The 24,556-nt window shown below is 36.2% G+C and overlaps 1 protein-coding gene across 20 annotated transcripts in view; it reads left to right on the top strand.

Annotated features, from left to right (window-relative positions):
• The window catches only part of SEC31A (SEC31 homolog A, COPII coat complex component), a 73,427-nt gene that overhangs the window by 6,668 nt on the left and 42,203 nt on the right, over window positions 1-24,556 (top strand). For 15 of the 20 annotated variants that reach the window (XM_061192429.1, XM_061192428.1, XM_061192446.1 and 12 more), the window contains 6 exons: window positions 13,771-13,853; window positions 14,504-14,627; window positions 16,264-16,462; window positions 18,213-18,308; window positions 19,579-19,719; window positions 21,058-21,200. In XM_061192429.1, the coding sequence (XP_061048412.1) occupies window positions 13,771-13,853; window positions 14,504-14,627; window positions 16,264-16,462; window positions 18,213-18,308; window positions 19,579-19,719; window positions 21,058-21,200 (786 nt within the window). Of the gene's footprint in view, window positions 1-3,106; window positions 3,271-3,295; window positions 3,599-12,409; window positions 12,491-13,770; window positions 13,854-14,503; window positions 14,628-16,263; window positions 16,463-18,212; window positions 18,309-19,578; window positions 19,720-21,057; window positions 21,201-24,556 lie in introns of those variants that run through there. The other 5 variants (XM_061192431.1, XM_061192430.1, XM_061192433.1 and 2 more) reach the window with 5 other exon arrangements.

The following is a 24,556-nucleotide window of genomic DNA, read 5'->3' as shown; positions in this document are numbered from 1 at the left end:
CGGATAAACCCATGTGAGATTTTACAAAAATAGAAAATCAGAAGAGGGAATTGGTCAACAAATACGACAGAATAGCAAAGAAATGAAAAGTGATAATACTGGAAGTGAAATTAGATGTGGTTAGATTTGAAAATGGCCACAGCAAAGCAAAGATAGGATGAGACCTAGGCCTACATGAAACTACAGTACAAGCCACATTTTAAAAGTCTGATGAACACAAAAACAACATAAAGTTGCTTCAACATCTTTTCGTTTAAATTGTACTAGGAACAGAAAGCCGCTGATGGTTGAAATGGAGCATTCACTTCTTTGGATTGAGGACTGTAATCAAAAACAAATCCCAGTCAGTTTGGCATTGAAGTTAGTTGCTGCATTGAAGGAAAATGGTAATTACAAGGACATCTATTTACTGCCAGTAAAGGCTGGTTTCCTTGTTTCAGAAGTCAACATGAATTGATTAATGTTAAGCTGCCTGGTGAAGCTACAAGCTCCGATAAGGATGCTACCATGAAATTTGCACTCAAGATTCCAAGAATTACAGGCAGTCCTTGCTTTGCACAGTAGTGAGAGACTGTACTATGCAAAAAACTGCAGGATATGGATGGGATGTAAATGGAGTTAGAAGATAAAGATGACCTTGGGAATGTTGACACTGGTGCCATTCAAGAAATAGTTCTAGATACGCAGGAGGCAGAACGTAGTGAAGGCGAATATAAAGTTTTACGTGAGTAAAGCAGTTGTAAAGGATGAACGCGTCTCAGAAGTCATGCTGTTGAAAAACTTCACATTGAAGGAACTTTCAGAGATGTTTCATGACATTGACAGCACAAAGGATAAAATTTTGGAAGCTGATTCAGACTCAGAAAGGAGTATGACAGTTTGCCAAGGCAGAGATAAGATGCTCACTCCATGTTATAAGTCATATAATGTGAAGAAAGCAAGCACTTTTCAAACTACTTGATACATTTTTTATAAAGAAATAAAACATAATTTTCAGTGTTTCTAGTGGTTTGTTTTGGGGTTTTGTTTGTTTGGGGGGGTTGTTTGGTTTTTGTTTTTTTGGGTTTTTTTTTTTTTTTTTTTTTGGCTGCTCTGCGTGGCTTGTTGGACCTTAGTTTCCCTACCAGGGATTGAACCCCAGCTCCAGCAGTGAAAGCGCCAAGTCTAACCACTGGACCGCCAGGGAATTGCCAGTGTTTCTAGTGTTTTAAATATTAATTTTACTATATTACATTTATAACCAACACCAAGAGGGTTTTTAATGTTTTGGCAAATTTTAAGGTTACAGTATAATCATAGATTGTTAATCCCATAGATTAAGACTTTTCAGAGTTTCAGCTTGCATAGTCAAAGCCAGAACTGCCTGCATTTAAAACAAGCTAAGGGTCTTTGTATTCAACCAGATATAAATACATCAAGTTTAGAAACCACTATATTTTAGCCTTATAACCATATATATTATAATTGACATTTTTCACATTGTCTTAGTATGCTACTACATCAAGGCTTTGAAATAAAAATTTGTAATACTAAATGTCTCATTTGGACTTTGAGCATTAATCCATTTGTAGGCAAAATCCTGTCTAATAGAATAGGGGTTGGCAAACTTTAAAGGGCCGTATAGTAAATATTTTAGGCTTTGCAGGCCATATAGTCTCTAGCAAATATTCAAGTTTGCCCTTGTAGCACCAAAAAAGCAGCCATAGACAATAACATAAACCATTTAGCATGGCTCTGTTCTAATAAAACTTTGTGGATACAAAAATTTGAATTTCATGTAATTTTCTCATGAAACATTTTTCTTTTGCCATTCTTAGCCCACAGGTCCTACCAAAGGGGGTTCCGGGGTAGAGAGGTTTGCAGTTTGATTTATGCAATAGGGACATGTAATTGAACTGTACGATTGTATACCAAAGAATGTAACCACTGCTTGCATCATTGAGTTTTGAGAAAGTTGTTCTTTTCCATACCATTGCACACTTCCAGGTAGTAGGGCAGAGGATCTTTGGGGAATGGGGCAGTAGGAAATTCAATGTTTCTTTTCACTTGACTCAAATGATGGTCCCACTTTTAAGTCAGGGATTTTTATTGACACCTTTTTAGGTAAACTAGTCCTTGCAGCGGTTAAGTAAAAATGGAAGGCTTTTTAGAATTCTAGAAATTAGCAACTGTATCCTAAGACTCTTGAGCAGGTCTACTTAAGCCCTACAGAAATAAATTTGCTTTTTAAACAGAACCAGAAGTATAAAACGCTAAAAGGGTGTTGGAAGGAGTACAGTGAGTACAAAAATGTGCCTACTGTCTTAAATAAGAGTGTTTGCTATGTTTTGCTTTGTGTGTGCAAAAAAGAGAAACTACTTCCAGTGAAGGTGTTTAGAAAAGACCCTTGACTGGTGTAATGGGAAGAGAACTATACAGGTTCTGTACTTTAGCAAGTGATTTTCCTCTGGCTTTACTTTGTTCGCTGTGAAATAATTCCAACGAAAACTAGAAACAACACCCAGGCAACGCACTAATTAGACGCCAGGCTCTGGTGAAACTAGTATAGTTACAGTGACTGAAGGCAAATGCTAACATCTCAAATAGTACCGCACGATACTAACTGGAATACCTTATTTACCCCAGTATGCCTCTTTAGAGTAACAAATCAAGTACGTCCACAACAGCCTTTGGGTATAAACAGATCCGTTCGGTTTTAAAGAAGTCTCAGTAAGCTACACCGTAGAACCAAGTAAGCAAGTTAAAGAGCCCAGTCACAGTTACAGTTGCTGCAATAAGGCCCTTGCAGCCCGATTTTCGGTGGCTGGTCGCGTTGGCAGTGTCGCGGGGCTGCTGACGTTTCACAGGACCAGTGCTACGTGGCGTTCCTGCGGGCCCGGGCCTTTCTTCCGCTAGGCAGCTACGCCCAGCAGGACTGTTTTTCGCGTCGTGCTGGCCGCCACCGCCCGCCACCGCCCGCCACCGCCCGCCACCGCCCGCCACCCCCGAGAACCGATCTTTAACCTCACGGGGGCGCGCGCGGCGCGGGAGCGAGCCCCCTCCTCCTCCACCACTGCTCCCGGAAGTGCCCTGGTCGGCCGCGCGCCGGGGTGGGCGGGGCGAGGCGTCCTCCCGGAAGCGTCGGACAGCCGGCTGGGCGGGGTTGCGGCTGCCACGTTGGAGCGGAACGTGGAGGTGGCCCTGGGCAGGAGGAGGGGCGGCGGCGAATGCTGGGAGAGTCCGACGAGCGCGGCGCTAACGCAGGAACTGGTCGCCGGGGATCCCCGCCAGGTGTGTCCGCCTGTCCCCTTCTTTCCTCTTTGTGGGCCCTGGGCCCTTCAGTGAGAGCCCGGGCCAACGCTGGTATCCCGGCCTCGGTCTCCGCTGGTCGCCGCCAGCCTGCGGCCCGGTCTCTGGTGGCGGCGCGCCCCGGTCTTCGTTTCGGGCCCGGCGGGTCAACGCCTGGCGTCACGGCTTCTTCGGGGATCGCCCGGTCCGCATCCGCCGACGTTTCCACTGCTGAGCAGAGGCGCCCCTGAGGCTTGCGACAGGGTGTCCTGCCGGCGCCCGTAGCTGGCGTCTGAGGTTAGGAGACCTTCAGATCCTTGTGCACAAAGAGGTGCGGTCCCCAAGGGCGAGGGAAGGAAACAAACCTCAGGATTACTTTGGTTGACTTTAGTTTGGTTGGGATTTTTTGTTGCTATTTGAACTGTTGCCAGATTTAAAGGTTCGTAGGTTTTAACTATAGGCTATTGTCATTTAACCAGGATTGGATTATTTTAAGGGCAGTAGTCGCCGGTCGCAGCCTATACCTCGAAGGAAGTATCGAGTGTTGTATGTTTTTGCTGATAAGTTACTATAATAAGAGGTTAAATTACGGGGCAGGTGTAAAATAAATCAAAATATTGCCTGGGCTTATGAGCATTATAAACTTTTCCGTGAGCGCAAGGAACTGATTTTACCTAGGTCATTCTGAAGTTGCATTGAAGGTCTGTGACAAATCCTTCCTCCTAAACTGTCTTTTCTAACCACAGAAAACTGAAATTTGATTGTCTTTGTGGACAACTGTAACACTATTTAATCAATAATTATGAGCCTCGTCCTTGTTTCATGCTGTCTTATGTTTTCTGTACATAACGATTGTTCTAGAGTTGGCTAAAGTTTACTTACCTTTTCTTAGTGGTTCTTCTGTGCTCCTGGTTTCTCATCGTCCCTTAATTACAGCTCTGGGAAAGTTTCGTAGACTCTAAGAACTTTTGGATAAGTTGAAGTGTTTTTGTTGTTGTGAATTTCTGTTACACACATCTAAGTTTACTTAGGATGAATGGATTTACAATTATACTGCTTAATTGTATATAAGTTCTTTTCTGAAACTAATAGCATAAGAACGGAAAGAAATTTTTGTAGACTGTAAAGAGCAATGATTCCCAACCTTTTGGGATTCCACTCTCTTTTAAGGATCTGATGAAACCATTGGATCATCTTCCTAGAAAAATGCACATATACACACAGTTAGGATTTTCTGTATAATTTCATGAGGTTTACAAATCCCAAATTAAAGATTCTTGTAAGTTGATATTATTAAATTGATTTTTCAATTGTTTTTGGAAGTGTTGTCATTCTTAAATAAGTTAATTTCAGCTCAGAAGATTTTGTTTATTAGACTGCAGATAAGCGTGACACCATTTAGTTCAGTTTTGTTTATTAAGACTGCAGATAAGTGTGACACCATTTAGTTCACCAATGCAGAGTTGCTTCTTTGATTTGGTTTTTGTTGAGTGAGATGAGCCTAGAACATCAATAACATTAAACAAATTCTCTAGAACAAATGTGCCCATCCATAATGAGGTATTTTGCCCACACAAGATGGATTTTTACTAAAGACAGTGGCAGCTAGGGATTGTGTTCCTGGTTTGGGAATCAGTTTCCAGTTCTGTTACCTCTTTCACTTTTTATTTTCTGGTTTAGGTCAGCTCTATATGTAGCATTGTAAGGTTGGTGTTTTTTTTAGAGAATAGTGCTGTTGGGTTTTAGTGTTGCTTCACAAAATTAGCATTTAGTAAATGCAGAAAGAAAAAAAGTTTTCACTTAACTGCACACAATTGCTGTGGAGAGAAACTTAGATGAATAAATAAAAGTTTTCCAGATCATATATTTTCTTCAGTAGATGTATTCTTTTGAAGATTCACTGGGGTAAACATTTTAAATTGTGACTTTTGTATTAGCTGCCATTTACAAGCATTGATTTACCAGGTGCCAGGGACTGTTCTCTGTGAATTCTCACAACAAACCTATGGCGTACTTTTATTAGTTATTTTACCAAATGGTTAGCCAAAACACACATAGTTAAAGTTACATGCCTAAAGTCAGAGCTAGGACATGGTGAAGCTGGGATTTAAACCAAGGATGTCGGCTCCAGTCTCCATACTTTTAACTGCTGTGCTATAGATACTGTCTTATAGGGGGTATATGTAAACAAACCATTGTCCTCACAATTTTCTTTTAATATTTTCACAACTATGTTCTGTGTAAAATAGTCTTGAATGAAACAAATCTACGTAGTGTGAATTCTAATTACATACAATATTGGAAAAAATTACACAAAGTTTTTAAAGCAAGTCTCAGTTGGGAAATACACGTTTTAATCTAAGACTTCTTTCTTCATATTTTCAAGAAAACTAGTTACAACTAAATGGTCATTTTTAAGAGAAGGAAATACACATGTATCTAGATGAAGCTGTATTTCCATGGTATTCTTAATAGTTTTGAGAATGATTGTAATATGTAGTTTATGGTATTCTTGTCTAATTAGATTCAGACGGCTTAATGTAGTTCTAGGCCATTTGTAGTAGAGCGATTTGATGTTTTTTTTAAACAACGGTATTTAAGCCTTATGTTCAGTACAGGTTCATAAGTGGAACTGCTTCTGGTGGAACATTGAGTACTAAGGCCAAGAAATAGACTTTATAAATGCTTTGAATTCCCACTTAACCATTTTTTGTTCTTGTGAATTTGTCTCTCTCTCTTTCAGTAAATGTTACACATTAACTAAGTGTTCATGAATTCAGTAGCCCTTGTTGTACCTTTATTCCTAAAGATACTGTAATTATATCCAATTGGGTTTTAAATATATATATATATATATGTAGCTATTTTGTTTTCACTTTTAGAAATTATTCTAAAGGCATTTTAGTACTTTCCCCTATTTTTTAAATAAGTTAAGTTTTAAACAGTGAAGAATTTAAAAATTAAATATTTTACTTGAAATTGGTCTTTCTAGCTCATCAGTCTTTTTGTATTCCCATAAATACAGACACTCAAAATCAAGCAAAACTGTCTGTGTATCTCACTCTGTGCTAAGCAATTTTGAGTCCAAAAAGGGTAAAAGCTGTAACACTTGATTGAAAAAAAGACAGTATTTGTCGATTTGGTGAGACAAGATGACATATAAAACAATTGGTAAAACAGGCAATGGGAAAATATGTAAACAATATGTACTAATAGAATGGTATAAAGTTTTATTAAGATAAGACACTTTATTGTAAGATGCTTGAAGTGTGGTACAGACTAATGTAAAGAGTTAAGAGACTATTTAGATCAGTGTGGGTTGGACCAGTAGGGCAGATTTCATGAAGGTCCTGGGATTTGAACTTATTATTAAAGACAATTGGCTGAGAGGAAAAAGAGGGCATTTCATATAAAGAAAATAGGCCTCTTTTTCACTTCTTAGAAAATTGGGATTTTTTTTCCTTTTTTTCTTCACAATAATCTTAGGAAACTAGATGTGCAGTTTTCTTGATTAATCTCATGATAGTAATAATCTTTAAAGTAATTAGCATATTAAAACATTTTAATTTATGTGCTTGGCATTGTGTTTGGACCTCTGTAAAATACATTATCTCATTTCAACCTCACAATATCCCCTGAGGTAATCACTCTTAACCCCATCTTACAAATGTAGGTAGGAATTGGGGCTCAGAGAGGTCAAATAATGTGTCGAAGGTGTCAAAAGTAGCAGAGCCAGTATTCAAGTTGAGGATTAACTCCAGAGGCCCTGCCTCTAAGCTATGTGATTCAGCCTCCTAATCCACTTTTGCCTAAACTAGGCAGTTTCTAAAATATATTTCTTTTTCCCTTAATTTCATCATGCATTGTAGTTTCTTTGCCATTCATTATTTCTCCTAAATGTTAATATTTCTTCTATGATTAAAATTGAATACTTGAGCTTGTTGTAATAACAAGTAAGAGCTTGGACTCTGGAGCTAAACTTCTGAGTTCAAATATTGGCTCTGCCCCTTGCTAGTGTGTTCAAATTATTTAATCTTTCGGTGCCTTCATTATATTATCTGTAAAATGTTCATCAAGTATAAACAATTTGGACATGTAAGACTCAGGGCATGTTTTTAGTCTAAGCCCCTCTTAAGGAAACTATTAGAGGATGAACTTCATCCTGCAGAGATGAGTAAGAAAACTGGCAAGAATACTGTTGGAGAACATTGAGTATATTTAACTACAATAGACCTGAGGCTAAAACAAAAGTGGGAATAAGGAAGAAAGAATAAAATGTACATGTTAAATATCTGATGATGTAGGAATTGGTCATAAAAGTAAAAAATTAAGAGAACTGGAAAGTAAGAAGAAAATTGGAGGTAGAATAAGTTTGTGGATTGCCTAATCTATAATGGCTAGGAGTCAAAGAACATCATTTAAAGCTGACAAATCAGTTAGTAGAAGTATAAGCATATTTAACAGTACAAAGGTAAACACTGAGAAAGATAATACTGTGATTATAACTGTGTAATGCAAGAGAGGCAGTAAGATTATATAAGCTAATTTTGTTAGTGCTCATAGTAGTTAACTGTGTAAAGAAATAGAGGATTAATAGTACTAAGTGAAATTATTTAAAATTATAGTTACAAAGATGGAACCAGAAACATATACTAGAACAAAAATACAAATCACTCTAATTATCAAAAAAATTAGAAATACACACAAAAAAACAGATAACAGTGAAAGGCATTTTTTAACATTATAAAACCAAACGTAGCAGACTATGATAGAAATGAGAGTAACCATTTCTGTCATATCAGTAAATTTTAAATACATTTATTAGCTAATCTATTAAAAAATTTTCAAATTGGATCACTAAGCAAAACCTGATTTTTTTCACTGTATTCAAGATAGCCAGGGAAAACAAAATGGTTCAGAAGTTGAAAAGGCCAAAGAGCAGACATAAAGGCAAATAAAAAGAAAGCTAGGCTATTGATCTCAATATGAGACAAAGTGAAATTTAGGCCCAAAGGCATTATTTAAGATGAAAAATATCCTGTAAAGCTAAAATATGTATTTGACAGTGAACATTTAGCATTGTGAATATCTGTCTACGTATGTATTCAATATGTAAATATGTAACTATGTACTGAATAACAAAGTAACTTTCATAAAGCAAGTTTTAGGAGATACCAGGAGAAATAGGCACAAATGCACTAGTAGCAGGATACTTTTAATTTGCTGTTCTTGCTCCAGGACAGATCAAGTGGGGAAAAAAAAATAATAAGGATATATAAGACTTAAACAATTAAGTCAGTATGGTAGACTTGATTAACATATGTTGAACTCTGAAAACAGAGCACCCCTTCTTTTTAGGTCTCCTGGAACATTCACAAAAACTTGCATAGGCCCCAAAGAAAACTTAAGTAAATTTCATGAAGAAGAAATAGTACAGAAAAATCACAATGTAGTAAAAATAAAGGCCCCTCCACTTGGATATTAAATTCAAACACTATTGGATCAATGGAGAATACAAATGGAAATTGTAAAATGAGTGATCATAGTGATGAAAACACTAGTAATGTATAGGATCCAGTTAAAGCAGTGCGCAGAGAAAATTGAAAGCCTAAAGAAATAATAAAAATGGGTAAGTGAAGCATTTAACTAAAAAGTTAGAAAAAGAACAAAGTAAACCAAAAGAAGGTACAAGGAAGGAATTAATAAAAATAAATGCAGAAATTAATGAATTCAAAAACAAGAAAGGTGGAATAAGTAAATCCAAAATCTGGCTGTTTGTAAATACTCAGTAAAACAGGCAAGTCAGTAGCTAAGTTAATTTTTAAAAGGAGGGTAGGGGAAAACAAAACATGAATATTCTTAATAAGTAAGGACTAATCACCATATACAGCACAAATTAAAAGAATTATGGGGGACTTCTCTGGTGGTCCAGCGGTTAAGACTCTGAGCTCCCAATGCAGGGGGCCCGGGTTTCATCCCTGGTCAGGGAACTAGATCCCACATGCCACAACTAAAAAAAGATTCTGCATGCCGCAACTACAGATCCCCCATGCTGCAACAAAGATCCCACATGCCGCAGCTAAGACCCGGCACTGCCAAATAAATAAATAAATAAATATTAAAAAATAATAACATTGAATAAAAGAATCATGAGTCTATGTTTGAGTCTAAACAAATAAATTAGAAAATTGTAAAAAAAATAAAGGAATATCATAGGAAAATGTAATTTACAAAAAATGACCTTGAATAAAGAGAATTTAGGACTTCCCTGGTGGCGTAGTGGTTAAGAATCTGCCTGCCAATGCAGGGGACACAGGTTTGAGCCCTGGTCCAGGAAGATCCCACATGCCACGGAGCAGCTAAGCCTGTGTGCCACAGCTACTGAAGCCTGCGTGCCACAGCTACTGAAGCCCACGCGCCTAGAGCTCGTTCTCTGCAACAAGAGAAGCCACCGCAGTGAGAAGCTTGCGCACTGCAACGAAGAGTACTCCCCGCTCGCCACAACTAGAGAAAGCCTGCGCGCAGCAACGAAGACCCAATGCAGCCAAATTAATTGATTAATTAATTAATTTAAAAAATTTCAAATAGATCAATATCCATAGAAGAAATAGAGAAAATTACCAAAGGAGTACTTTCCTCCAAAAAGCATCAGACCCAGATGTTTCACGGGAGAATTCTGTTAAATCTTTAAAGACCCAGTAATTCCAATGCTGTTATTGAAAGTGTTCCAGAACATAGAAAAAGAAGAAAAACTCCCACATTTGTTATGAAGCAAGTATAACATTGATACCAAAACCTGACAAAGACTGTACAAAAGAAGAAAACTATCAATTGAATCTCACTTAAGGCTCTAGGAGTGAAACTTTTAAACAAACAAAATCTAGCAGCACAGTGGTAGAACAATACATCATGGTCAAGAGAAGTTTATTCAGCATATGAAAAGATGATTCAATATTAGGAAATCTGTTAGTGTAATTTGTTTTATTGGTAGACCTAGGGAGAAAAATCATATGGACATCTCCAATTACCTAATGAAAAAGCATTTGACACAATTCAACACCCAGTCTTTATGAATAGCATTCAGTAAAACAGTAATCATTGGCCATTTCCATGTATATATTTGTATATATGTGTATATTGTACAGATATAAATGTGTGTATATATGTATATATACACACAAAAATATATGTGTGTACATCTCAAATTCCAAAACCATGCTCAATGGTGATACAATAGGCTTTCCCACTGAAGAACAAAACAAGACAAGAAATATCACTGTTATCACTACTGTTGAATATGGTACTATTAGTACTAGCTAGCTCACACAAGAGAAAGATATCAGAGGAATGACAATTTGAAATGAGGAAGTAACTGTCACTGTTGGCACATGGTATCAGTGTATATGTGGAAAACCCAACAGAATGTACTGAAGCACTACTCCAAGAAGAGAATTCAATAAGATAGCAAAATTAGAAATGAATGTAAAGAAATCATTAGCCTTCATATAACAATAAGAACATAGATATTATAATGGAAGGAAAAAAAAAGCCACATTTACAAACAAACCAAAAGAAAATACTTAGGAGTAAGCAAACCCAATATATCAAAAAAATTTCAAATGATACTGAAAGATAAAAAAGAAGGCTTAAATCAAAAGACACCAAGTTCTTGATAGGAAGATTAAACACTGTGTCAGTTCTCCATAAATTAATTTACTAATTTGGGTACAGGTTCAATAAAAAACACTAACGTTCTTTTTTTTTTTTGGAATTAGACAAAAACTATTCTGAAGTTTAGTTAAAAAAAAAGTAATAGCAAGGAAAATGGGGTGAGGGTGTGCGCTGGGGAAGCAGTGGATAGGGGTTATTGAAATCATGCTCATATAAAGCCTCAGTATTTAAAACAGTGGCATGCCTAGCTTGTAAATAAACAAATGGACATAAGGAATGGTAATCCCAAAATAAACCTAAATAAATACTGGAATGTAAATCCTAACCTACACCCTAATACGTATAGGAGTATATACCTAAATATTAAATCTAGAAATAAACCTAAATATGGAAGTTAGTACATGATAAATGTAATACCTAAAATTAGTAAGAAAAAACAACTTTCAGTAAATGGTTTTGGAGTAATAAGAAAAAGATAAACCTTGTATATACATTGTATATCAGGATACATTTCAAGTGAGTCAAAATTTAAATGTAAAGAATAAGCCATAAATGAATTTGCTAGAAGAAAACTATTGATGAATGTCTTCGTAACTTTAGCATGCAGAAAGCCTTTTCTAACTAATCAAAATTCAAAAACCAGTTTTTTTAAAGTGATAAATTTGACTGTAGAAAAATAAAAATCATGGTACATTCATACAATGGAATATTTTTTCAGTGCTAAAAAGAAATGAGCTATCAAGTCACAAAAAGACATTGAGGAACCTTAAATGCCTATTGGTAAGTGAAAGAAACTAATCTGAAAAGGCTACATGTTGTATGATTATAACTAAATGATGTTCCGGAAAAGGCAAAACTATGGAGACAGTAAAAAAGATCAGTGGTTACCAGGGAGGGAGGGAAGAGGAGGGACAGAGGAAGAGAGGGATGAATAGGTGGAGCACAGAGAGTTTTTAGGGCAGGGGAGCTTCTGAATGATACTAAAACGGTGGATTATACATTTGTCAAAACCCATAGAATGTACAGCACGAGGAGTGAATCCTAGTGGAAGCGATGGACATTGGTTGATAATGATGTGTCAGTGTTGATTCATTGATTGTAACAAATATACCACTGCGCTGTACAAGATGTTGATGAGTGGGGAGGCTGCGTTTGGGAGGCAAGAGGACAAGGGAGGGAGGTATGTGGGAACTCTCTATACTTCTCACTCAAATTTTCTGTGAACCTGAAACTGCTCTAATAAATAAAATCTATTTTTAAAAAATGGAAATTTTGGGCTTCCCTGGTGGCGCAGTGGGTGAGAATCCGCCTGCCAATGCAGGGGCACGGGTTTGAGCCCTGGGCCGGGAAGATCCCACATGCCACGGAGCAACTAAGCCCATGCACCACAACTACTGAGCCTGCGCTCTAGAGCCTACGAGCCACAGTGACTGAGCCCACATGCCACAACTACTGAAGCCCGCGTGCCTAGAGCCCGTGCTCCGCAACAAGAGAAGCCACCGCAATGAGAAGCCCGCGCACCGCAACGAAGAGCAGCCCCCGCTTGCCGCAGGTAGAGAAAGCCCGTGCGCAGCGATGAAGATCCAACACAGCCATAAATAAATAAATAAATAAATAAAATTTAAAAAAAAAAATGGAAATTTCGTGAAAGGTAAAAAAAGTAAGCAAAATCGAAAGGTAAAGTCTGACAGCCTAATAGAAAAATGGGCAAATGATATAGACAAAATAGACAGAAAAGGTGACAGAGAAGGAAATATGGATGACCCATAACCATATAAAAAAAGATGTTCAACGTTATTTATAGTATGAGAAATGCAAATTATAACTATCCAAAGCTAACATTTTTCACCTATCATGCTGGTTACCCTGGAAGGTCTGTAGGGCAGCAGCTACTTACGGATTACTCTTGGGAGTATGAAAAGGTACAGTTGCCATGGAGGGCAACTTGGCAATATCCATCAAAATTAAAATTACTTTTATCCTTTAATGCATCAATTTTACCTCTGGAAATCTACAGCTTTCCTTGCCCATGAGTGAAATGACATGTATATATGGCCATTTATTTCAGCATTGTTTGTAAAAATAGCAAAAGATTAGGAACAGCTCAGGTGTTCATCAGTAACAGACTAAGTAATTAAATTATGGTACATCTTACAGTGGAATACTATGCCATGTGAATGCATTTATGTAAAATAACAAATTTTTTTTTTTAATGCTATAGCACAGTAGCTCCTGAATTTTTCTACCAGAGTAACTTTAACAGAGAATATATAAAATAATGGCATGTGGGATTGTAGCTTGGAGTGACCATTCAAAAAAAATTTTCTGCTTTATCTTTATCAAATCTGTGGGTTTGCTTTATTCTCCTCTGTGTTAGTCTGTTTTAATTTAAATTAATTTTTCAAACTGCTCTTATCGTTGAGTAATCCTGCCCCAGGAAGATGCACTTTGTTTATTATGTGTCTTCTCTTACCCCTGATATACTGCCACCCATTTTGTCTTGTCTGAGAAACATATTGTGTACCAAGATTAATTAACCAAATACTGTCCCTGTTTCTGCAAGTTTCTTTCCAGACTGATTTTTCAACTGAAGAACTATACTCTGTAAACAGTTAGAATAGCCCTATATTTGTCTCAAAATAATTTAACAAGTTTCTCTTCTTTCTACTATTGAACATTTCCCAACAAATCATACCTAGACCAATTTGACTTATTGGCATTCCAGCACTACTAATGATGTATTGGTTTGTCTAGTATATTTCTATGTAAAAAAATGTTTCTTTGTTCCATATTACATGTTTATTATATTTCTGTGTGAAATATTCTCTTTAGCAGGATGAAGTTAAAGGAAATAGATCGTACAGCCATGCAGGCATGGAGCCCTGCCCAGAATCATCCCATTTACCTAGCTACAGGTAAGTTCAACAGAGAGAAGATAGTATGAGTCACCTAATTTCTTCTCTTCCACATCTGACTTATTTACACTTGTCCTTTAAAATTCAGTTCAAGCTTCATCTCCTCTAGAAAGTCTCTCCTTCCCTGGCAAGATAATGTCCAACCTTCGTATCAGCTGAGTTCTATGCTTGTACATCATAGCATTAATCATGGTCTGTTACATTTATAGTATCTTCCGCACTTCATAGAATTGTGCTTTATCTTTATTCCTCCAGTATTAAGCACAATAGATAACATGTAAAAAAGTTAATAAATATCAGTTTGAATGAATGAAGAACAGTTTTGGTGCTAGCATTTTTGTATAAAAAGAGTTGGAGTTATATCGTTTGTGACTATAAGCATGGGACTGTTTTTACAGAGAGGTTTTAAAATATCTATAGGCTTAAAAAATTATCTTCACTACCCACTCGTACAAACATCTCTGAGCCTTGCATCAGAATCTTACTGCTATAGTAATTTAAGCATCTGCTCAGTGGTATATGTGCTGAGATTTCAGCCACTAGTGCAGCATTCATGAGTGAGATAATTGAAAAGTATGCATTATTTTGTATGGTTTTCTCTGAGTCTTTTATTTTTGCATGTGTAGTTACCATGAATGTATTTTCTGTAGGAACATCTGCTCAACAATTGGATGCAACATTTAGTACCAGTGCTTCTCTTGAGATATTTGAATTAGACCTTTCTGATCCATCCTTGGATATGAAATCTTGTGCCACTTTCTCTTCTTCTCACAGGTATGAGATTCAACCTTAAATTCACATGATTATTCAGTTATATGTTGTGGTTGATGCCTAGTGTGTCTACAAATGTTCCATTATTAGAAACTGTAAGGAATACTATCAATGACATGAAATATTTTGTGAAAAAATATATGAGTGTATTTCTACGGAAGTAAAAGGAGTGTCTGTTTTATTGAATTTTTTACTACTGACTGTTATGTGTAGGATAAGAAGGAGAGGCTCTAGTTTCTAGTATTTTTTTCTTATGATATAGTAGAGTTACTTTCTTTTATCTCCTTTATCTCACCTGTTTACAAAAAAAGGTAGGTACGACTAGAAAAAGGAGTAGTTGGATGAATATTAAGATGTTAAGGGGCTTCCCTGGTGGCGCAGTGGTTGAGAATCTGCCTGCCAATGCAGGGAACACGGGTTCGAGCCCTGGTCTGGGAAGATCCCACATGCTGCGGAGCAACTAGGCCCGTGAGCCACAATTACTGAGCCTGCGTGTCTGGAGCCTGTGCTCCTCAACAAGAGAGGCCGCAATAATGAGAGGCCCGCGCACCATGATGAAGGGTGGCCCCCACTTGCCGCAACTAGAGAAAGCCCTCACACAGAAACGAAGACCCAACACAGCCATAAATAAATAAACCCAAAAAGTTTAAAAAAAAAAAAAAAGAAGTTGGAAAAACTTTAAAAAAAAAAAAAAAAAAAGATGAGATGTTAATAGTGATTTTCCCTGAATGGAGGTTGTTTTTTTTCCCCTTGTACTTATCTATATTTAAAAATACATTTCACAGAGAATTTTATTGACATGATTTCTGATACAGTAGGTGTTTAGATCACCTTTCCAAGTACTTAAGCTGTATTATAATGCAGAGAAGGACACTTTCCTTTGAGTAGTAAAATATGCTTTATTGCCTTAATAGCTTGGCAAATTTTGGTGAAGAGTTTTACCTTAGCTAACAATACAGTGCAAATGATGGAGTCTCATGGGACCTCCCATAGTCTTCCAAGCCCTCCCACTGTGATGGAAACCCAGATACCTTTCGTCTAGCAGTTTTTCTCCTCACCACCATTTGTCTTGTATATCTCCACGCTGCCACCATGCCAAACCATAATCTTTTATTCTCCACCAATGGGGTACTTGTCATAATAGACATAATTTTGATGTCACTTTTCTACTCTCAGAATACATTATTTTTCTTAGAAAATTTCAGATGACTCCCTTAACTCCTTTACTATTTAACAGGTAATTTGTTAGTGAGTACTTCTGTAGTCAAGTAAAATCAGGGAGCTGGTTGATTAGGTCTATTTTATAAATGAACCAAAGTAACTGGCTTAGGGTCTCACAGATTCTAAATGGTAAAACCATTCTTAAGCTCATATCTTTTGACACACAAATCAAGTGTACTTTGTCATATTAGCTCTACAAAAGAGTTTTTATACTCTTTAAGATTACAAAATGAAACATGTATGTATGAGTATAAATAAAAACTAAAATGCCATTTCACCAAGTTATGCAGTTACCAGAAATAGAGGAGAAGCAGTGTTTTTGAAGTATTTATGAAAACAATTAAATGTATAATTTCAGATTCTTTTCTACATTTATTTGACGTCAAAAAAGAGTTATTTTGCTCATTTTCTCTTAAAGGTACCACAAGTTGATTTGGGGGCCTCATAGGATGGATTCCAAAGGCGATGTCTCTGGAGTTCTGATTGCAGGTGGTGAAAATGGAAATATTATTCTTTATGATCCTTCTAAAATTATAGCTGGTGATAAGGAAGTTGTGATTGCCCAGAATGACAAACATACTGGCCCAGTGAGAGCCTTGGATGTGAACATTTTCCAGGTTAGACTTTTGACATTTATTCTTAATTCTTGAGATAATGTGCTGCTTATTTTATATAAGTATATGAATCTGCTGTGCCTCAGTCTTGGAATTGAAAGCTAAAACTGTGCCTGTGCAGATTGATGAGTGAGTGTGTTTGTTTGAAGAATGGAGGATTCAAGGGCTTCCCCGGTAGTGCAGCGGTTGAACATCCGCCTGCCAATGCAGGGGACACGGGTTCAATCCCTGGTCCGGGAAGATCCCACATGCCTCGGAGCAACTAAGCCCGTGCGCCACGACTGCTGACCCTGCACTCTAGAGCCTGCGAGCCACAACTACTGAGCCCACGTGCCTAGATCCCGTGCTCTGCAACAAAGAGAAGCAACTGCAGTGAGAAGCCCGCGCACCACAACGGAGAGTAGCCCCCACTCGCGCAACTAGAGAAAGCCAGTGTGCAGCAACAAAGACCCAACATGGCCCAAAATAAATAAATAAATAAATTTTAAAAATAAATAAATAAAGATCTTGAATTATTAGGATACTTGAGTATAACCAGAAAATGAATATTATCTTAAGAAAGTTTAAAATAGTTATTTTTCTTGTATTATAAATAGATACTTTGGGTATAGAAATACAGAAACCCTAACTTCTTCATTTCTACATCTACTCTTTAGATTAGATAGCTAATTCCTTTGTTAATTGGATTAAACAGCTGCTGATTTTTGGTTAGTGTCTTGTATCATAGGTGGCTACTACCAGAATTCCTCTATTTTCATAGTTATATGTCAGTTGTTTATAGAAGTATTAATGAGAGTGAACAGTAAAGGATGAAGGTCAGTATATGAACCTCATTATCTTCCTGTACTTCATATCACAATTTTAGGGTCTTTTTGACCCTAAAATTGTGCCACCAGGAACAAGATTGAACATAAATTAAATGTAACAAGATTGAGCATAAATGAAATGTAAATACATGAGGACAAACATAGAAAACAAATTTATGGTTACCGAAGGGGAAAGGGCTAGGGGAGGGATAAATTAGGAGTTTGGGATTAGCAGATACAAACTACTATATATAAAATAGATAAACAATAAGGTCTTACTATATAGCACAGGGAACTATATTCAATATCCTGTAATAAACCATAATGGAAAAGAATATGAAAATATATATGTATAACTGAATCACTTTGCTGTACACCAGAAACTAAAACAACTATATTTTTTTAATTGAAGTAAATCAACTATACTTCAATAAAAGAAATTTTTTAATAAATAAATATGTGAGGATTTAAGACAAGAGATTTTACTAGCCCTATCTTGGTCCAGCTCCAGAGGGTGGCTTTGAGGTATCCTGAGATAGATGCCGTTATTTTAGGAGTTGGCTATTTGTCTGAAGCAATAATTGGTGACTTATTTTTGTCTCCCACAATCAGGTCCCCTTCCAGAGATGCAAACCACAAGCAGTAATCCCCATATAGTTGCATGATTAAGAGTTTATCCATTCAATTACTTTTTACTGTCTTGTATTAAAATGTCAGTAGATGTATTGTCTTTTTAGTTTAATAGAATTTTATAATGTTTCTTTAAAAAATTATATACATTTCAGATTGCTGTGCATAGTTTTTAGGAATTCATGCATTTTGCTTTTTTAATTAGAAAAATTATATGCCTTAAAACAGATAGGTCTTTCCAGCCCTCAATTGGATTATTCTGAGTTCTCTTAATTATTTGTAAGTGCTATTTAGTTGTTAATTGTTTCTTATTACAGACTAATCTGGTGGCCTCTGGTGCTAATGAATCTGAAATCTACATTTGGGATTTAAACAATTTTGCAACTCCAATGACACCAGGAGCCAAAACGCAGGTATTACATTGATTTCAATGTAATCGAAAGAACCAAAATCAGTTTTTCTACACTTTTTTTTTTTCACACAAAATATATTTGTTTAAAATCAGTTTTTAAATGTCACTGATTTTTCTTCAACATAGTAAAGTATCAATAAATATGTTTCTTTAGAGCATCAGTGAGTCCTTCAACAGTAAATATTTATTTAGCACTTACCATCTGCCAGACACTGTTTGATCTACTAGACTTACGGTAGTAAATAAAATAGACGAGTCTTTAATAATTTTCTTAGATATAATATTTTATATAGTATAGTATTTTATATAATATGGTATTTTAACAATATCCAACCTTATAATAAAAATCATAGACTAGAGAGGAAACTTATTTTTTAAAAAAACACTCAACCTGTTTCTTATGTAATTCTAATAAGTTGAGAAAGAACAGTCCTCCCCCTGCCTCCTTGAGTTTCTTTATGTTGTATAGACCAGCGGTCCCCAACCTTTTTGGCACCAGGGACTGGTTTCACAGAAGACAGTTTTTCCACGGACTGGGGTGAGGGGATGGTTTCGGGATGATTCAAGTGCCTTATATTTATTGTGCATTTTATTTCTATTATTATTACATTGTAATATATAATGAAATAATTACACAACTCACCATAATGTTGACAGGAGGTGGAGCTCAGGTGGTAATGTGAGCGATGGGGAGCGGCTGTAAATACAGATCAGATGAAGCTTCGCTCATTCACCCGCCACTCACCTCCTGCTGTGTGGCCTGGTTCCTAACAGGCCATGGACCGGTACCGGTCCGGGGGTTGGGGACCCCTGGTATGGACTACTCAATTTGAGTGGCCATTATAACGGGCCCTAACATTTTGGCAATCTGAAAGGTAGCATAATGATAGTGTGTGCCATACCATTTATTAAAGATAGTTTTCTAGGTCTAGGTTGTAACTTTTGCTCTGCCTAGATGTCTGTCATATTGACCAGCATCTACTTTGTGGTCTGTTATCTACCTTGGAGCAGTTGCAAAGTAAAGAAACAGTGCTTGGTTTGTAACAGGAGCTTAATAAATGCCTGGTGATAAACAAGGTAAAATACTTGAATTGGCATATACCTGAGCTTTAAACTCTATTGCATAATGTTGAGAACTTAAAAATATAAAAATAAATTTTTGGAATGAATAGATCAGATTTTTAAGTAATCCAGTTTTTAAAAAGAATTAGATTTTGTAGTTAAATTTGATTATTATTGAGAAATGGCTTTTAGTAGTTTATTCCTTATAGCCCCCAGAAGATATCAGCTGCATTGCATGGAACAGACAAGTTCAGCATATTTTGGCATCAGCCAATCCCAGTGGCCGGGCCACTGTGTGGGATCTTAGAAAAAATGAACCCATCATCAAAGTCAGTGATCATAGTAACAGGGTAAGTTTGTGATTGATTTGTGACAAACATGTTTTATTCCTGCTGTAGCTATTCCTATATAGTTTGGCAGAGTAGGCAACAAATCAAATTTCTATAAAGTCAAATCCTGTCTTTTTATGGACCAATCATGTTGGAATGAGAGGTTTTTTCCTTTGGGGAAAATAATAAAATTTCTACCAAACCACACTGGATATATTAATGATGAAGAAAAAGATTGGTTAATCAAGGGGGTTATTCCATGATATACTGGTTGTTTTGCTTTGCTAGCTGTTCCAAAGCATTATAGCAACTTTTTAATTCATCTTTAGCTTTCTCAAGAATGTAAAAATTTTCCCTGCTAGTAATTTTATGACTATGAAGCTGTAGTTTCCAGACTCCTGGCTTCATCTTTTCTGATTAGGCACTGCTAAAGTGAGCTGATATTCTCCCACTTAACACAGAATATGCTGTTGTATAACACATTACATTTTCAGCTTTATAGATTCATTAGTATTATGTCATCATGTGCTATAAAGTAATTTAGACACAGTTTAGGCCTTGTCTTGTTAATTTGTTTTTAATTACATTGTTTAGTTGGACATTTAAAAAAAACGAGTTTGCCTAAATCACAGAATACATATATAATTTAAAAACAACAACAATAACCAAAAAAAACATTATTTACAAGAATGTTTCTTCAGGGTATTATTTTTCAGTGAGTCAAAAGTTTTAAAACAAGTTCCAGTGGAATAAAGTGTACAATAAGCGTTTCAGTCATCTTTTGGAATACTTAATAGGATCTGAACTTCCAGGTGGTTCTCAATAATAATGTTAATTTATCCCATGTGAAAATTGAAATAGTAGTTGTTGCTTTAGACACTTTATCTTGATTTTTCTGATGAAATAGAGGAAAGATATGAATTTTTTTGTCATTAAAATCTTATCTCTTTATTATTTTAATGTTTCTGAAAGTATTAAATTTTAAATTTATATAAAACTTTTCCCCTAGTTACAATTTTGACAGGAGAACTCATTTTTGGTATAGAATTATTCTGGCCCAGAATGATTTTCTGTATCCGAGGGTTGGCTGAATTGAAAACATTTAAACTTTATGTTTAATACTACTGTTTAAGAGTGTTTAATAGAATTTAATAGTTGTATAGGTTTTTTTAATAAACTGAAATTTTAAATAAATAAAAATAGATTAAAATAATGAATAAATAAGTAAGAATTTTTTTTTTAATAAGCCTGAGCTGATGTTTGGTACTCTTTGCTTTAACAAAAGCATATTCCTCATGTTCATTTTGGCTTTTCATAAAACAGTATGACTGATAAAATGTGAGCTTTAACTATGTACAGATGCATTGCTCTGGGTTGGCGTGGCATCCTGATGTTGCTACTCAGATGGTCCTGGCCTCTGAGGATGACAGGTTACCAGTGATCCAGATGTGGGATCTTCGCTTTGCCTCCTCTCCACTCCGTGTCCTGGAAAACCATGCCAGGTATCTTGCCGCTCTTCCAAAAAAACTTGATTTGTGTATTTTAAAAAATGTATTTACTTACTACTTCGAATTATCAGATTTTTTTTTTTTTATACTTATTTATTTAGTTAGTTATTTTTGGCTGCGTTGGGTCTTCGTTGCTGTGCACGGGCTTTCTCTTTAGTTGTGGCGAGCAGGGGCTACTCTTTGTTGCGGTGCACGGGCTTCTCATTGCGGTGGCTTCTCTTGTTGTGGAGCACAGGCTCTAGGTGCGCGGGCTTCAGTAGTTGTGGCACGCGGGCTCAGTAGTTGTGGCTTGCGGGCTTTAGAGCACAGACTCAGTAGTTGTGACCCACGGGCTTAGTTGCTCCGCGGCATGTGGAACCTTCCCGGAGCAGGGCTTGAACCCGTGTCCCCTGCATTGGCAGGTGGATTCTTAACCACTGAGCCACCAGGGAAGTCCCAGATAATTTTTTTAAATTAGGGAATCTACTTTGTCTCTGTCTTGTAAAAGTTAATGTAAATGGTTTATTTTTATTTTAAGCAATAGTCATCTGATTTTCTATACCAAAAAATGGTAACCAAATCATATCACAAAAACATGAAAATGTGTTAATGGATTTTCCACTACTTATTTCAAGTAACAGTTAATAGATCAAAATTCTAGTATATCACAACATTTTGGGACAACTCACGACATTATACAGTTTGATCTTTATTTGGTTCATCATACTTATCAAGAGTCTTCCATAACATTAAATGTCAAGCAACAATTGAAAAGTTTGTTTTATTTCTGAGTGTTTATCTTAATTTAAAAAGCAAACATTTTTGAGAAATTAGGTGGTTCATTCTGCCTTTAATTTTAATAAATGTGTGGATGCTCTAAAAAAGGTATGAGAATTGTCTTGTGTTAGTTTTAGTAGCATTAAATTTAGTTTGTGGGAATTCGCTGCTGGTCCAGTGGTTAGGGGTCTGTGCTTTCACTGCAGGGGACATGGGTTCCATCCCTGGTTGGGGAACTAAGATCGTGCAATCCTCGCGGCGTGGCCAAAAAAAAAAAATTTAGTTTGTAATTACGCACATTTCCTATCATTAATATTCAGGTACCCAGGGAGTTTATGCACATTTGTTCAATGTTTTTAAACGAGAAACAAATCCCTTCTAATGTTATAATACTTTCTAAGTACTTTGGGCTTTTTTCTTCTTTCCTATTTAGGGATATGCAAACTAAAACTTTAAATCCCTTCCCCCCGCCCCCGTATAGTGGAATTACACACTTTGAGAAGTCTTAAGGTTTGTGACCTCTCCTTGAGCTTCTTATAAAGGAGAAAAGAGTCTGGTCAGAATGTAATCCTGTTTAGATATTATGCTTCAATAAGCTTTTTAGTAAAGAAGGGATGATTCTGAGACGTTTTAATATTTTTCTCATGTTGGGTAAGGTTTTATTTATTCATTCAACACTTGCTTATTGAACACGTACTCTGTACCAAGCACTGTGCTAGGATTCAGTAATATAACAGACAAAAATCCCTGCCCTTTTATTACAGAGTATTGAGCAGAGTTCCCTGTGCTATACAGTAGGTCCTTGTTGGGTATCTGTTTTAAATATAGCAGTGTGTATATGTTAATCCCAAACTCGCAAATGTTAGCTTGATTTAGGCTCATAACAAACCTATGGTGTAAATACTATTATCCCATTTTACACATTGGAAATTGAAGCTTGGCAAGACTGATAAGCTTGGCTTAGGTCTCAAAACTAGTCAAGTGCTGACTTCCAACCCAAACATCCTGATCCTAGTATCTATGGTCTTAACATTACATTCTGCTGCCAATTTTAAGAGTGGTCATAATTTAGCAAGACAGAATACCATACTGGGTGCCAGGAGCAAATCAACCTCACTAGTTCTCAATTTTCTCCCTCTAGTAAATGCAAGAGTTGGAGTATATTATGATTATAATATGATCTTTAAGGTCCCTTCCAGTTCTACAGTTCAGTGATTTTTTTAATACTTAGTAAGAACCTAAATGTTCCTTAACATGTGATATTAAATATGATATTGATTTCTTTAAAAGGCATTCTTGACATACCTTGAAATTTTTGACATGCATGATTAGATTCTACAGAGCAGAGACAATAAAAGTTCATTATTGCTACAATTGGGGAAAGTTGAAAATTGCATATAAATGATGAATATTTTCAGTATGTAATTGTATTGTGATTATATAGGCGAATGTTCTTATCCCCGGAGATAAGTGTAGAAGTGACATGTCATAATAGCTGCAGTTAACTCTCAAATGGTCAATATATATACGTAGAGAGAGAAAGAGAAAGACATAAAGTAAATGTGGCCAAATCAGTGAATCTAGGTGAGGAGTATAAGGGTGTATATCACACTATCCTTATAATTTTTACAAAGATTTTAATGCTTAAAGAATAAAATGTTGGGCTTCCCTGGTGGCGCAGTGGTTGAGAGTCTGCAAGGGACATGGGTTCGAGCCCTGGTCTGGGAAGATCCCACATGCCGCGGAGCAACTAGGCCCGTGAGCCACAGCTACTGAGCCTGCGCGTCTGGAGCCTGTGCTCCACAACAAGAGAGGCCGCGATAGTGAGAGGCCTGCGCACTGTGATGAAGAGTGGCCCCCACTTGCCACAACTAGAGAAAGCCCTCGCAAAAAAAAAAAAGGAAAAAAAATAAATAAATAAATAAAATGTTGGAAACAAAAGGCATTCTTAAATAATTTGGGTCCTTTTCCTATAGCATATTTTCCTGATTCTGAGAGGACTTAGATTGTAAGAAATATCATCAAATTAAAAACAACTTTTGGGGAAAAGAAAAACAATACATACTTTGATGATAAAGTTTATCTGTATTTTGGAAATTGAAAAAGAAACTGTATCTTAGAATTACTGTAATGTTTTCAGGAGAATTTAAGGTTATTAATTTGTATGTTTTTGTTTTAAGAAATACACAAACGTAATTCTAGTTTCTAGTGTTTTTCTAGTCCCTGTTATCTACTAGCTGTATTTCTACTCTTTTCTAGTATCCGGTATTTAAATTATAGTTTCTAGTATTTTTCTTCATGGTCTGGTAATGTTAACTTTCCTTCTTTCATCTGTAAACAGGAGAGGCATGAATGTAGAAAAAACAAACTATTATATAGCACTTTTTTCTGGATGGGGGGATAGAGGGGTTTTTTATTTTTACAGGGGATGCTAATCTGAATTTTCAAAATATCTACCGAAAATACTACTTTGTTTATACTTAGTATAAAAAATCCAAAGGATATTAAAACACAAAAAGAATTATAAAATCAAATCTTTAGTATTTAGATCTATAATATTTCTTTGTGAGACAAATTTAAAATGTTTCCTTTTA

The sequence above is a fragment of the Eubalaena glacialis genome, chromosome 5 (assembly GCF_028564815.1).
Source record: "Eubalaena glacialis isolate mEubGla1 chromosome 5, mEubGla1.1.hap2.+ XY, whole genome shotgun sequence".
Lineage (NCBI taxonomy): Eukaryota > Metazoa > Chordata > Mammalia > Artiodactyla > Balaenidae > Eubalaena > Eubalaena glacialis.
The sequence above is the reverse complement of the archived record's forward strand: the minus strand, read 5'-3'. Positions and strand labels throughout refer to the sequence as shown.